The sequence below is a fragment of the Mus musculus genome, chromosome 8 (genome assembly GCF_000001635.26).
Source record: "Mus musculus strain C57BL/6J chromosome 8, GRCm38.p6 C57BL/6J".
In the NCBI taxonomy this organism is placed as follows: Eukaryota; Metazoa; Chordata; class Mammalia; order Rodentia; family Muridae; genus Mus; species Mus musculus.
The window spans coordinates 13,479,133-13,494,755 of record NC_000074.6 but is presented as its reverse complement, the minus strand read 5'-3'; the positions used below and the strand labels follow the sequence as shown (position 1 = coordinate 13,494,755).

The following is a 15,623-nucleotide window of genomic DNA, read 5'->3' as shown; positions in this document are numbered from 1 at the left end:
ACGATGTCTGCAGAGGAGGATAGAAAACGGTCAAATTGTACCTGGGCAGATGCCCAGATACAATTCTCCTTTCATTTTACCGCATTCTAGCAGTGAAATTTTGAGGATACTGGAGTCGAACCAGTCAGCCTGCCTTGCCTCACCCAGCTCGGCCCCGCCCCCAAAGGCCCCGCCCTACTCACACTAGGCCCCACCCCCACCCGCCCTAAGCCCCGCCCTCACCCGCTGCCTCCTTCACGGCCCAGAACCGCAGCGAGCGCCGGGTGCGGCGCTGCCGCCGCAGGGATGTGACCTTCACCGTCGCTTAGCCAGGATGACCGGAGCCCGTGTCTCGCGGCGTCCGCGCCTCGCTTCAGCCTCCCGGGTGCTCTGACCGCACGCTCCCGGCTGCTAGGCTCCCCGGCACCGGCCTCGCCATGCCGCCACCGCCCGGGCCCGCCGCCGCCCTGGGCACTGCGCTTCTGCTGCTCCTGCTGGCTTCCGAGTCTTCTCACAGTGAGTACCGCAGGGGTCCCCCAAACCCACTACCCCGTGGTGTGGGGCTCCAGGCCTGTACCCCGGCGCAGCATCCTGGTGCCGGGTACCCCAGACACCCTGGCATCCTGTCCCCGGACCTCTGAGCTCTAGGCATCACGGACCCGGAGCATCCCAGACACACAGGCATTACGATCCCCAGCATCCCAGACCCCCTACATTCCAGCCCCGAGTGGGTGTAGGTTGACCGTACACCCTTCTTTCTGCAGCTGTGCTGTTGCGGGCGCGTGAGGCGGCGCAGTTTCTGCGGCCCAGGCAGCGCCGCGCCTACCAAGTCTTCGAGGAGGCCAAGCAGGGCCACCTGGAACGGGAGTGCGTGGAGGAGGTGTGCAGCAAAGAGGAGGCCAGAGAGGTGTTCGAGAACGACCCCGAGACGGTGAGCGTGCGCCAGGGGTCGCGGGGTGGGTCCTGGGCGTCCCAGAACCCATACTTTTGGGGGCCGCAAGTTCCGACTCCCACCCTGTGAGGGTCCAGGAGACCCGGGGACTGTCGAATCCCAAACATCCTTTCTGGAGATGTAAGGATCCTTGTGTGGACCGCACCACCACGTGCACCCCAGAACTCTTAGACACTGAGCCTTCTTCGCACCCCCTTGCACTTCTCCATTCTTGAGCCCAAGTTTCTCAGTTGACCCACAAGTCCTCTCCTCTTCAGGAGTAGAAAGCGTATCCTTGAGTGGGCTCCACTGAGATCCCTTCAGTAGACTCTGAAACTAAATCTTCCCCTACCCTCGAAAAGAAAGTACCCGTGGGAAAAATCCGCAGTGATTTGAAACTCAAAGGCTTCCTAAGACTGCCAGTCCCTTTATTGGATTGGAGGTGAGGGGTGGGGCTCCTCTTTGGTCTTCCTCCGGAGGGACCCAGGGTTTTCCTGAAAGAGGAATTGAAAGATCTCAAAGCTGGAATTGCTTGCTGCAGCAGGTCCAAAAATACGATGGCTGGAATTGTGCTAAGAACATGCATACGGGCGGGTGGGGAGCAACGTGAGGAAGAGGGCCGGCACCTGCCTCTGCAAGGGCTGTGCTGGCCCAGGACAAACTTCTATTAATAATGTCCTTGGGGAATGGAGCAGGCGTACAGCCAACTGCAGCCAGCAGCCTATGTATGCACAGGACTCTCCCCAGAAGGTGCGCGTGGGGGCTGAGTGGATTCATGAGGGGAACACACCCCAGCGTAGGGCATGCGTGAGGTTGATTGAGATCTGGACTGGCCCACGGGTCTCCGTAGTGATGCAGAGCCCCCCCCCCACTCCCCCCCCCAACACCTGCCAAATCGGTATGGTTTCACAATGTTGGGTTCCGCTGGCATTTTCCCTTCAAAGAATTCTTCTGGGGTGAAGTAAGGATCACATGATGTTAGGATGGCGCTGTGTGAGCCATTGGGGCCTTTGCTTTGACTTGTGTCTAATCGGCTGACTGGACAATCCCTGTCAAAGCTGCTTTCCTGATAGCGGTGCTACAGCTGTTGAGTGTCACCATAGCTGCTTTGGCACTGTTACCCAGTGTGGAAGCCAAGATCAGGTGACAAGCTGTGCCCCACCCCTGCTCCCCCCTCCCCCACCCCACCTCCCACCCTCCCCTCACCATGGTGCTGCCCCAGGCATCTACAGCAGGATGGGGCAGATGGCTGATCTTTTTCTACCCTTGCTGCTGCTTCTCTGTTTTGATGATTGCTCTCGACCCAATGAGTTCTGCCATCGGCATTCTAGGGTAAGTCCCAGTCCTTGGTCACCTGGGCTGTGGGCTTAGGTGACTGGTTCTGTGTGTTACAACTCCACCCTCCCATGAAGCTTCCTGCCATTCAGTGTGGACAGGGCTTGTGGTGACAAGAGTTGAGAGAGAGCAGCAAGGCCACCACCCAGCGGTGGAGTCCCGCCCCTCTGCAGCCTGCCTGCCAGGGCAGACAGGCCCAAGCTGGCCCTCCTGACTGCCTGGACAGGGAACTGCTTTTCTTAGTTAGAGTCAAGTCCCTCTGGTTTTAATTGCTTGTATGTTTTAATTATGATCTTATTTGCAAAGGTCTGAAATGAAGACATGAAAGAGAGTAATGTCCTCAGGACCCCCACCTCCTCCAAATAACTTCTCTTCGGCCATGGGAGGGTTTCCCTTTTCTGTCAGCTTTTGGGTGAAACTCCTGACTATAATGCTCCAAAGGACAGACCCCTCTGGTCCTGTCAGAGCCTGTCTCCTTCAGGGCTTGGCGTACACCTCTTCCCATCAGCGCTATCTAAAACTGTCCCTCTGTAACCCCTACACCCTAACACGTGGACTTTCCTCTCATGAGCCAGCTTGGATACCTGACCTGTGCCTCTTGCCTGCAGTATGGAAACTGTTAACCCCGGCATCCAGTCCGCACGCACCTCACGTCACCTTGCAGAGTTCCAAATCAAAGCTCTTTCCTAGCTGCTAGCACCTTGATCTGGCTGCTAGTCGCTTTTCTCCTGGCGCCACAGATACCGGGCAAGCCTCAGGAAGAGGTAGTACCAAGCTGTGCTCTGGAGTCCCCGTGATCCTCTGCAGGGACCCATGGCTGGAGCCTCCCCTACTCCATACCCCTGGGGAGACCTAAGACCCGCGCCAGTGGATATACAAGCGCCAGTCACCTTCATAGCCTCAGAAGGAAGAGTGGGAAGAGATGTAACCTTCCTGTGAAAATGCTAGGTCAGCTTTCCTGGCCTTGAAATGTAGCTCATTGTAAGATGAGGCCCATGAGATGGTCTTGACAAGAGGCGTGGCTTCGGTTTACCTGCCCCACTCTTTGTGACAATGAGAAGCTGAGGTCTGCAGATCACCTACCAGAGCAGATTCTCACAATGGTCCTCGGGAATCCTTACTGGGCTGATCTGTGAGTGAAATTTTAGGGTAAAAGGACCACGTCTGGGAATGCCAAAGATCCAGGCTGTGCTGCCTGGGTAACTCTATCCATAGAGACTAGAAGTAGTGAGAAGCAGAAGGCAGAGATATAATGAGTCAGTGCACACCGAGGAAAGGAACAAGAGGCCCAGTGGCCTCACCTCAGGGCTGCCTTTGGGACGTGGATGTGAGCTTTAAATTTAAATAGACGGATTGGGCACAGTGTCTGAGATATGCTGAGCTGAGCAGGGCGTGTCAAGTGTGGTCCGGCTAATGCTGCCTCAGTACTGGTACTACAAAGTGATTAGAAGGAGTCCTTATTCCTCGAGGGGACAAGGGCGTCCTCAGGAGTGCAGGTTCCTTCATAATAACAGTTCTCAGTGATCTCTAAGACTCTGTTGTCCCTCGAGACCCTTAACTTCCCTTGGGGATCTGGGACAAGACAGAATGTTAACACATCCTTCCTATCTGCTTATCTGTGTGGTCAACCCTGCAGGGGGACGAGATGGGTATGCGGCTCCAGGCTTATGTAGCCGGTGCCCGAGGGATTAGCATGCCTCCATTGCAAAAAAAAAAAAAAAAAAAAAGCAAGTGACAGACTCATAATGCAAATAGAGGTGCCAGGCTTCCATCCAAGTCCTCTTGTCTCCTGTGGGTCTGAATGAGGAGTCAGTGTGGTTTTAGTGAAAGCTCTCAGTACTTGTTAAAACCCTGTTGTGTGTTCCCTGATGTTGTGGACATACCGTGCTGGAGTAGACCAGCCAGCCTCCTGTGGCTCCGAGTGGTATCCTGGCCAACTGTAGCTGATGCACACCTGCTCCTTATATCTGCTATTTCCAGGGCCCCCAGGGAGGGGATGACAGTGTGGTCCTGCCCTCCATACTGGGTGGGCCTAGATCGCTGGAAACAGGCCGACTCCCACATGATGAACCACATGGTTGTTTTGTTTTGTTTTGTTTTGTTTTCTCACTTTGTCTGGGAAGAGTCTGGCTCTGTTTAGTTAGCATTTCTTCTGACATTAGGAAAAAAGGGGCCAGATCTGAGCCCTCCAGTGGGCGGATACTGGTAGCTTCTTCCTGACTTTCTCTGGGGAGGAAATGCAGGATCCAGACAGCTACTGTGTGCCTCCACCCGCATTCCTCAGTGGCGGTGGCAGCTCCCCTGTGGTGGCAGCCCTGGCCACGTCTAATCTCTCTGTCCCTTCTCTCCACCACAGCCTCTCTGTTATCTGGTTTCCCTTTTTATTGTTACTGTCCCTTCCGGGCACTTCCTTCTCACTGGCTGGGTTCCCTGTCCCAGTTGCTAATTCCAGAGAGGCCCTGAGGTTGTAACTCTGCCCCAAGTGATCCTTTCTGCAGACTCTTCAGTAATATACCTAAGCCTTAAGGCTGCTCCCCAGCTTAGGATGCTGGCCTCTAGAGGTTCCTAATCAAGAAGTTAATCCCAGCTGGAGCCTCTGCCCCATACTTTGGTACAGGAAGGAAGACCTCAGGCCTGGTTGCTGATTCTCACCTTCTTTTTAAATTTTAAGATGCAAGATTCATAGTGGGTTGGCTGGCTGCTGCGGGGATTAATACTCCGGAAGCTGAATGAGAGACCCCCCTCCGCCCCCTCCCTCCCTGACTGTGTCTCAGCTTTCAGTGGTGGCTCTAATTCATTCTCCCTGCCTGCCCCCCAGACCCTTCTCTGCTGCTACTGCTGTACTCTCATGGGACTTTGGGGCACTGTTAGTTCTAAGGGTCTGGGACCTGGGTGACCATGTTTAAACCATGTCTACCCACTAAGGACATTTGTCCTGACATGGTGGGTTCTCCAAGGACAGCTCGGGGAAGGCCAGTGCCAGGGCAGGTAGAACACCTCCCATCCCATTTCCTTTTAGAATACTAGACAAGAGGAACGAGGCCCAGTGTGGGGAGGGAAAAATAAGAAAGGGGTGTCTTCTCAGGAAAAGAGACCTGAGAGTTGGAATTTGGACTCTTGGCAGAGAAGGGACATCTTAGGTGAAATACCTTGCGGAGGTGTCCCCAGAATTTGAAAGCTCTCCCTCGAAACTATGTCTTCTTGTCTGTGCTTAGAATGTTCCCCAAACTCAGATGAGCAGTACTGTGTACATCTTCAACTGTAACGCTCTGTGTGCAGAGCTGGTGAGGTAGAACATGTGTTTCCACCACCCTGAGCATCTGACGCTCAGAGTTCCCTGGGAGTGTGCACTCCACAAAGCCTGTCTATGAAGCAGCAAACAGCTAGGTACCCATGGCCTATGAGAGTCAGCAGCCATAGGGCAGAGGCACGGGTGTGAGCATTCTGTAAGCCCGATGCTGCCTGTGGAAGAGAGTTTGTGGTGGGCTTGTCATGTATGATGAGAAGTCAAAACTGAGGATGCTAGTAACATGCTCCCCCGACTACAAAAAAAGCCATTCCACTGCCTCATTTCGCTAGGCAGAGATGTCTTGGCCTCTAAGAGTCTGAGAGGACTTACAGACACAGGTGAGAATGGTGTTCTGCAGGTGGCAGCCGCAGTTTACTGTGCAGAATAATCTAGAACCTTCCCAGTTGTGTGGCATGGGCTGGCAGTTGGGCCATCCCGTTTGCAATCACAGGAAATGATGTCAGTTTACCTGCACCCTGCTTTGGGCTCAGATGTTTCTCCGTCTTGATAATGCGTGCATCCAGCATTGTCCTCTTGTGTGGGTTTTGTCTTTTGGGACATGAGCTGCCTTCAGATGTAGTCTGATCAGGCAGCCATGGAAGCTATCCAGCTTCAGCCCGGCTGGTGAGTTCCTCCAAGGAGGCCTGGAAGAAGGATTGATAGATAGCTGGAATCCAAGGGCAGGATCCTGCCTGGTCCTGGGCAGGGGGACAGGGAGATCAGTTCTGATCTGTCACTCTCAGGCAGCTGCAAAAGACACTGGGTCTTTCTGAGCTGGGTGTTAGAATTGCTACATCCTTCCAGGAGTCAAGTTGGCTTGTGCTGGCCTCAAGACAGACCTACAGCAGTACTACTGGAGTGTGGTTGATGCTTTTACCTTTGACCTTTCCATGTGTGTGGCTATGAAAGGCTCTTCCCTAACCATGTAAACACCAAACACACGAACTCCACCTCACGCCCGCTGGCTGCATCCCCACACTTGACTCTGTAACATGAAGGGCATTTGGTCATCTAAGTTCCTTCCAGATATTCTTTCTAAAACTGTAGAAAAGCACACCATCACCCCCTAGTCATGGGGACCTTCCTCCCACATGCTCCGCCCCTGTTACCTCTGCTCTCACCCACGTAGCCCCTCACTAGTGAGAGAGAGGTGAGAGAACACAAACAGGGACGTCTGTCACATTGCAGGTGAGGTGGGCGCTCTGCTGGGAGTCTGCAGCATTGGCCTGTTTGGCTGCCTGTTGCGTATATCATCCCTGAACAGGCCTCTACTCATCTGGTCACTGGCCTGGAATAGCCAGAGGGCTTGTATACACTGTACAGTGTGGGGATACAGAGACAGGAAAGAGCTCTTGTGAACAGATTTGTGCCTCGACTAGAAAATGTGTTTTTCCAAGATATTGTATGAAAATCAATGACTGGGGGGGGGGCATCTGAGGATGAAGAGAACTGTGCTAGATAGTTCTATGTCAACTTGACTCAGCTAGAATCATCTCAGAGAAGGGACCCTCAATTAAGAAAATGCCTCCATAAGATCTGGCAAGCTTGTAGGGCCTTTTCTTAATTAGTGATTGATATGGGAGGGCTCAGCCAGTCACCCTGAGTTCTATAAGAAAGCAGGCAGAGTAAGGCACAAGGAGCAAGCCAGTAAGCAGCATCCTTCCATGGCCTCCACGTTAGTTCCTGCCTCCAGCTCCTGCCCTGTTTGAGTCTCGGTCCTAGTTTCCTTCAATGGTAGATTATGATGTAGAAGTGTAAGCCAAATAAACTCTTTCCTCCCCAAGTTGCTTTTGGTCATGGCTTTTCATCACAGCGACAGAAACCCTGACTAAGACAAATTGGTACCAGGATAGTGGGATATTGCATTGACAGACCTGACTGTGTGTTTTGGGGAGGAGTGTGGAAGGACTTTGGGCTAGAAAAGCCATTGAGTGTTGAGGCTCAGTGAGCTGTTCTGTGGGAGCTTGGAAGATCATACTGTTGAGCACAGTGGAGACAACTTGTGAAGTTTCAGGGGGAAGGTTAAAGGCTCCACTGGGGCCTCTTGTTATTTTGAATTAGATTCTGTGGTTCTGGTTAGCTGAAGAGATACTGATGTGAAACCTTTGCTTTGCTGGGATACTCTCTTGATGCTGGTCAGCTGGTGCTGAGAAATTAACAGTGATTGAGCAGAGACCAGCATCACTGAGGTGAAATCTTCTGGAAAGTGTTTCCTGAGAGTCAACACACAGAAGCTCTGTTCCAGAGCTGTGCCTTGTGCTGGCAGGAGACCTCGGTAGTGTAAGAGGCAATGGGTGGCGCTGGTGTTGAATGTGTGACAGGGACATGGAGAGCAGCTGAGGCTTGACAATGTGTAGTAGAGTTGGCGTTTCTGAAGAGAGCACAGGAGAGGCTATTGGAGATAATGCAGCCCACTGCAGAGACCCAGCATTTGGGAGATCAGTACCATGGGATGACCACCAAGAACAGCAGCATCGGCGGAGTGCAGCCAGCTGGAGCCTAGACAATCTAATCTGTAAGTGCTGCAAAGGGCAGAGCCAGAGAAGTGACCTAAGCCCCTAGGAGAAGCCCACAGCTGAAAAAAAATTTCAAACATTTTTGGATTTTGAAGAGTCTGGGTATTTTAAAGGGACTGAACTTGTAATATCTTTGAATTTATAACTACTGTGGGACTTTTTAAAGTTATTTATGTTTTTAATGTGAGATCATGGGGATGAATGAGAGAGAAAGGGTTGGGACTTAAAGTGATGTGTGTGTGTCAGTTTGACAAGGGGTTTTATGTCAAGTTGACACACACTAACGCCATCTGAGAGGAGAGAACCTCAATTAAGAAAACGCCTCCATAAGCAGGGCTGTAGACGAGCCTGTAGCACGTTTTCTTAATTAGTGATCCAAGATGGAGGGCCCAGCCCATTGTAGGTGGTGCCACCCCTGGGCTGGAGGTTCTGGGTGCTGTACGAAAGTAGGTTGAGCAAGCCAGAAGAAGCAAATTAGCAAACACCCCACCGTAGCCTCTGCATCAGCTTCTGCCTCAGGTTCCTGTCCTGTTTGAGTTCCTGTCCATGGCGTGTAAGCCAAAAAATCCCTTTCCTTCCCAACTTGCTTTTGGTCATGGTGTTTTATCACAGCAATGGAAACCCTGAGACAAGAACTCTCTCTCCTTGGACTGAAACTGGGCTCCTACCTGGACTGTGTCTATCCTACAAGCATTTTCCCAGAAGACATGTGGAGAGTCACCCTCTATTTAGGTCTAGGTGACACCGATTTGCCTCCTCCTGAAGGTGACTACACAGTCATGCTTTGCAGTCATCTTGCAGAGGCTGAGTCAGCAGAGGCCTCTGGTTCCTCTGCTTCTTTCCGTGACATCCTTTCTGGACAGTGGCTTCCAAGCCCTACCTTTGAGGGAGCCACAGTGCAAGATTCGTGCTTCTGGGTTCCTGTCTCCGGGCTTGATGAGCCAGTAATAGCCCTTTTCAAAGGCCTCATGCTGTGCTGGTTAACTGTGTCCTTTCTTCTCTTTCCACAGGAGTATTTCTATCCACGATATCAAGGTGAGTTAAAGTTACTATAGTAGCTTCGTTGTCATACACACATATTTCATGCTGGGGAAATCCCATTACCATGTTACTTCTAGAAGAAGGGAGCTGTGAGATTAGAGCTGTCAACAATACTCATGTGTGAGTATTATACATGAATGTGTTTTTTATACCATCATTTTATTCTGAGTTGCCTGAGCCTCAGACTAATGCTGCTGTTTTGCAGATATCTTCAGTTGATCGCAGGCCCTGCCCACATCTGGAAGTATGGCTAATTGAGTGCTCTCCAACTTACTGGTGTCAGGACTTTGTACTTCTGAGATTATTGAGGACCCCACACACACACACCAAAAAAAAAAATAGTTTTGCTTGTATGTTGTGTGTTTATCAACATTTGCTCTATTATCAGTTAAAACTTAGAGCTTTACAGAAGGCTTTGTACATAGTTTGATGAACAGGAACACACACATAACTCTCAGCCACTGGAACAAGCACACAGTGACAAGGAAAATATCATAAGTTCTTTTGTTTGTTTATTTCCCTCTGTGGTTTCTCTGTGTAGCCCTGGCTGTCCTGGAACTCATTCTGTAGACCAGGCTGGCCTCAAACTCAACAATCCACCTGCCTCTGCCTCTAGACTGCTGGAATTAAAGGCATATACTAGCACTACCCTGCTCCAATATGCTTTTATAGGAGAGACAAAAAAAAAGATTAGGGTCCTAGTTTAGAGGATAGTCACCTTGCTTCTTTAAGAAGCCCTATATTCCCCTCTGAGCACTGTTTGTCTGGTGAACACCTGAAGTACTTTGGATCTATATTGCTTGTAAGAACTGTATATTCTTGGACTTTGGAGTTTTTACCACACATTTGGGAAAGATACTGACCTTCTGTTCCACAGGCACCTGCTTATAAATCCTATCTGGCAACAGCACAGGAGACCAGTGACTAGCCTGCTGTGACTCTCCAGGCTTGGGTACCACAATATTGGCTAGAGGAGACAAGAGAATAAAGAAATGACAGACATATACAGTCAAGCTGGGATTCATGGGGTTCTCCAAGACATAGACTATGACCCAGCACTTCAATCTATTTATTAGCTAAAACGCAGGGGAAGGGCTAGCTAATCTCAGTAGGAAGTCTCTGTAGATATCAGGCTGTAGACATGAGAGGAAGAGACCACAGTCGCTAGTCTTTATACACACTGATCCATCATTTGTAAACACTCGTTTTCAGAATCCCAAGAAAGCTTTGCCATTCCTCTTGATCCTGGCCCGTGGGGGTAATGGCTTTACCAATTTCCCATGGGTCAGTTGGCGTTGTAGTCTTCAGCGAATTGTGCCCATGTCACAATACACATTTACTCAGGGTGTCCTCTGAAGCCCCACACCAGCCCAAGAGCCTTGGGCCATCTCTCTGTTAACCTACACATGCATCCTAACTGTGCTTATGTTGTCCATGCTGCCTTCCCACATGTGGCCTACTGAAGGACCAGATAGAGTGGCTGAGCACACACGGCCATCACGTGTTGTATCTGTTCCAATGTCAATCTCCTGGCTCCCCTTGAAGAACACACTTGTGTGCCAGATCTAGTGCCCTCCAGGCTTAAGGTGCCTTAAGAGTGTTTCTGCCTGCAGACTAAGAACAGTACCCTTAGTTCTGCCTGAACCATCGTGATCTTGAAGCTCAGCTTTGGCCCTAATCACACTTGCACTGTAGCTTTTGCTGGTCTATATGGTGGGAGATTCCAGCACTCACCGGTCTGGGCCCGGTGTTCGGTCACACTGGTACACCTTCCTGCTGTCCCTGCCAGGCACTCCGTACTGACAGATTGGCATGCACTCACTGGAGATCCACGGTGTCCGCATGAAAAGAAACTGTCATCTGGCCCCAATTTGGATAACTGCTCCACCCCAGGAATGAAGAGTGACTGTGTTGTCTGTTTCTTGCAGAGTGCATGAGAAAATATGGCAGGCCTGAAGAAAAAAACCCAGATTTCGCCAAATGTGTTCAGAGTAAGTGTGCCCTCCTGCTTCACCTGAAGCATGTGCTGGGTAGCCAGGGGTAAGGCTGCTGAGGGAGAAGCTGTCCGACCCTCCCCAGTCAGCTTCTTGCCCTTTTAACTTTCTTTTTAACAAAGTGCATCTCGGTTTTGTTTCTAATGAACAATACATGTACACATTATAGAGAGTTAAATAGTCCGTGGGGTGTGAGGTATGTCCCCTACTACACATCATGTGGGCAAAACCCTCTTTCAGCTCTCTGCCTGCACCCGGAAATGCAGACATGGCTTTTGCACACCGGTGTCACCCTGTCCTTAGTCACCCTGATAGGAGTCCCTTCCCAGGCAAGTACAGTCACATCTCCTGTCAGATGTCAGCTTCTTTGGCTCAGCTTAAAGCAAGTTGATTGACCAGCGTTGGGGATTTGTTCCTGTTATCACAAGCTAGAATGATGTCCTATGCTTCTGTCCACAGTTCTGGTTCCTAAGAAAGGGTCAGAGACAATTTTTTTAATTAATGAGTTTATTTATTTACTTATGCACTTTACATCGGGCTCACGGCCCTTCTCCCAGTAAGCCCGCCCCACAACCCTTCCTCCACCCAAGGACGATCATTTCTTTCCTTATACTTTCTAATTTGTTGGTACATATGAAATTATTGTCCCCAGGCATTCACCTTTGCCCCCAGTGCTCTGAGGGATTATTCTATTGCTTTGGTTGGTGGCTAGAATTATGGCTTCGAACCCTCTTAAGATGTTTTGGATTGCAGTGACACCTTCCGGTGGGAGGGGCACATGATGTTCTGCTCCTTAGGTGGTAGGTGGCCTGGAAGAGGAGAATGGGCGTGTACTTCCAGAGCCTGTCCCTGAGCTGAACAGAGAAGAAAACCTCTGTGTCTGCTGGTGACAGATATGTTAAATTCATTTGCCAGATGCCTTGCTGGATTAGGGCTAACACAAAACTGCCTCCTGCCTGGCTCTGCTCGTCACAGGTCCCATGGGTGCCCACCTCAGCTGTCATTGTCTGTGCCCCTCCTGAAGGCTGTGCAAAAGTGCCCAATGACCCGCATATCCTCTTGCTGAGGCATGGGAAGATAAGGCCAAGGCCAAGCCTACCAGCTCTGCAGGCTGCTTCTCTTTGTACCTGGCTCCTCACCCTGCTGCCCATGGCATGTCATAGCCTGAGTTCTCTGGTTACCCATTTTCTGTTAAAAATTAAAGCAAAAGTTTTTGCAGGCCATCATTCTGGCAATTTCTAGAGAGCTCAGACCTAGCCCTAAACAAACCCTGGCCTGAGCAGGTCTTCTGGAAACCCATTACCTCACCCCATGGGAGCTGGTCACCATGCCAACAGCAACTAGAGTGACAGAGAGAAGCCATAGTCTAAGCATGGACTCTGCCCACTTGGTGCCAGGAAGAGCATTGGCTCCCATTCCATTCCTTTCTCACAAGCCATTCCTGGCTCCCTGTCATGTCCAATGTGATCCTCTGACAGACAACATCAAGCAGTGGTTGGTGAGTCAAGCCACTGGGATTTCCTAGGGGTCTGGGCTCCTTTCTGGGCCCACAACATAGGACCTGGATTGGACAGGATGGGTACCCAGGTCCTAACTTGCCACCTAGTGAGCCAGTTCACACTTCACACTCCACCTACAGCCACAAAAAAGACCCAGGGTAAACTGACAACGTAAGAATAGCTTGCCTGTGGAAAGCTAAGGGGGCTCCCTCAAGGCCTGCAAAACAGTGTCCACTCTTTCACCTTTCTGGAATGTGTCTAAGGAGAAACTCTGGGCACCTGCCAAGGGTCAAACATGGGACTTGGTAAATTCCCAACAGGAAAAGAAATGACATGTCGTGGGTGGTATTTCTCTAGGGACAGAGGGACAAAGGTTTTGGTATTGGCTCTGTGTTGGGACTCTCTTAAAAATAATATTACTCCATTGGAAGTTGGCACAGCGTCATCCCTCGGCCTAAGGACAGATTTTGCAATGGGTAGATGTGGCTCTCTTGGCCAAGTTAACCAACCCTTGTGCCAAATTTACCAGTGTAAACTTTAGAAATAAATTTAGGCCTCCAACCAGATACTTGAGTTAGCCAAACACCACGTCTTGGCCTCAGGTGGGCTTCCACAAGTCCACAGCAGTTGTAGAACAACAAGGCCCTCCAGTCCTGACCCCTCACTTACAGGCCACTCTGACTTTATCCAGCCAACACTTGCTTAAGGAAAAATGACATTTTATAATAATCTTCCAACAACCACTCTGAAGAAATCAAAAGTCGTTGAAGACTCACAGGCACACTGTTGGCTGTAATTTGTGCAAACCCAGCAGACTTTGGATGTAAACGTGGAAGGGCCATGGGGGGAGGGGGGAGGGGAATCAGATCGCACAGCTTCCCTGAGAAGCCTAGACTTGCTTCCCATGCCTGCCATGGGCTCGGCACCCAGCCCAGCTGGCTCAGGACAAGTGGAGGCTGCCAGGAATGAAGCTGACCTGAAAAGCCTGGATGGGCTCCTGCGTTGCATCTGGGAAATCCAGAGGTTGGCCCCTGCCTTATCTTACGCCTGGTGTGCCCCCGTCCCTGCCAGGCAGCAAGATTACCCTCTCTGTCTAGAGTTTAGGTGTGGGAGGCACCTGTGGAGAGGCCCCCAGGAATGGAGCAAACATGGTGTGGGTGACCTAGAAGACCTTCTAGCACCCTGCTAGGATGACCTCCTGGAGACAGTGGCCAGTGTTTCCAATCCCCCTCTGGCTTGGCCCGAAACTGCTCCCTGTAACTCAAGAAGGAACAAATGCTGGCTTCAGACCTATGTCGGCAGCAGATAGGCTAGGGATGCCCAAGAGCCGACACCAAGAATCAAAGTCAGAGATGTGAATTGTCATGACTCTCAAAATGGCTGCCTACTACCGAAAGCAGAGGAAGACCAAGGAAGCATCTCAAGGCTGCCTCCTCAGAGAGGGACAGCTCAGGCTTCCTATTGGTCCTAGGCTCTGGGGACAGCTCAGGCTTCCTATTGGTCCTCAGCTCTCGGGTCTCAGCTTTTCGTGCACCACAGAGGGCCCACCCAGCCCGGAACTTCCTGTTAGATACCCTTAGAGTGTAGCATCACCTGCCTGTGTGAGGCATGAGCTGATGGCAAAAAAATTTACAAGTACAGCTATGCTCCAGGAGTGCTGGATCACGTGTGACTACTGCCCTTGGATGCAGCTCCTGCGATGGGGGCTTGGGTGGCCAGCTGATGCTAACCACACTCTTGAAGACAGACAGGAGGGAAATGGGGTTGGTTACCTTCATCCAGTCAGAGCTCAGCATGTGCCGTCTGGAGGCAGCCCTATTTTATATCTTCTACTAGTGAAACTTTAGAGCCAGTCTTTGGTCTGGCAACAGATAGGCATACATACATCAAGGAGAAGGAATCGGGCAGCATGAAGATGCTTACCAAGTGGCATAAGATCTCTGGGTGAAAGAATGCCAGTTCACGTGGGTGACTAGTCTGGACTGATTAGGGCTAAGAAGTGGCACCCCTTGTAAGAGTGATAGGAGCTGATACCCCCATGTATCTAGACCCTCAAGAACAGCAGTTCTCAACTTGTAGGTTATGACCCCTTTGAGGTTGGATGATGCTCTCACAGGGGTCACCTAAAACCATCGGAAAACCTAAGTACTCATATTCACAACACAGCAAAATTACAGTTATAAAGTAGCAATGAAAATAATGTTATGGTTGGGGAGGGGGGTCACCACAACATGAGGAACTGTATTAGAGGGTCACAACATTAGGGAGGTTGAGAACCGCTACTTTAGAATGATCTAGCTTGTTGGTAGACAGGAGACCACCCACCCCATCCAGGCAGACTGTAGACTCCTTCAAATGGAGCAGAGTGAAGGGCCCAGGGTTCCTATCCTCTGGGTCATGCCCACATCTGTTCAACCTCTGAAAGGGTTCTTTGAGAACAGGATATAATAATGGCTCTCTCTTCCCAACCTTGGGGTTGAAGCACACGCAGAGTTTTCCTGCCTCCACGCAAGGCATGGTGCAGGCTGTGTCCGGAGGTCTCAGCCATGTTCCTAAGGTACTCTGTGGAGGGCGGTGACATTGAAAGATCTTTTAACTGCATGCTAGAAGCTAAAGACTGACGCTCTATGGCTCAGTCACCCCTGTGTCTTGTTTGTCTGACCACTGCACGCCTGACGTGATGCCCCAGTGCTGAGATCCTGTGTGTTTGGCAGTGGGCTCCACCAGTGCTGTGGAGAGAATGTGCCCAAGTCCTTCTCGGGGATCTTGAAGACCCATTTCCTGGGAGGCAGGAGCCAGCAGTCTCTCTTTGCATAGCTCAGTAGATCTGGGTGGTGGTGCTGGAACCGATCCCAGGGCTTTAAAAGTTCCTCATATTTGTTTCTGTCCCAAGGTAGGACCCTCCATCACAGCTCAGCCTTTTTTGGAACCCCTGGGAGCTTCACTGCCCCCCCCCAGGCTCTGACCACCCCCAGCTATATGAGACGGTGAGGCTTTCAGAGATATTCTGAGTGGTTTTCGTTTTTGTATTCTCCAACT

At 50.9% G+C, this 15,623-nt stretch overlaps 2 protein-coding genes across 4 annotated transcripts in view; one reads left to right on the top strand and one right to left on the bottom strand.

Annotated features, from left to right (window-relative positions):
- The first annotated feature begins 220 nt into the window (after nt 1–220).
- Gas6 (growth arrest specific 6) overlaps nt 221–15,623 on the top strand; it is a 29,162-nt gene continuing 13,759 nt past the window's right edge. The window contains exons 1-4 of the mRNA NM_019521.2: nt 221–495; nt 744–910; nt 9,061–9,085; nt 11,020–11,082. Coding sequence (NP_062394.2) covers nt 417–495; nt 744–910; nt 9,061–9,085; nt 11,020–11,082 — 334 coding nt within the window. The 5' untranslated portion in view covers nt 221–416. The remainder of the gene's footprint in view (nt 496–743; nt 911–9,060; nt 9,086–11,019; nt 11,083–15,623) is intronic.
- Nucleotides 1,322–15,623, bottom strand: part of Tmem255b (transmembrane protein 255B) — a 58,322-nt gene continuing 44,020 nt past the window's right edge. The window contains exons 9-12 of one of the 3 annotated variants that reach the window (XR_003947296.1): nt 10,826–11,553; nt 9,955–10,058; nt 6,004–6,178; nt 1,322–1,404 (exon numbers count right to left, since the gene is read on the bottom strand). Coding sequence is in view for 1 of the 3 variants with exons in the window: in XM_030243600.1 (XP_030099460.1) it covers nt 11,527–11,553 (27 nt within the window). In the remaining 2 variants the exon portion in view is untranslated. Of the gene's footprint in view, nt 1,405–6,003; nt 6,179–9,954; nt 11,554–15,623 lie in introns of those variants that run through there. The other 2 variants (XR_003947295.1, XM_030243600.1) reach the window with 2 other exon arrangements.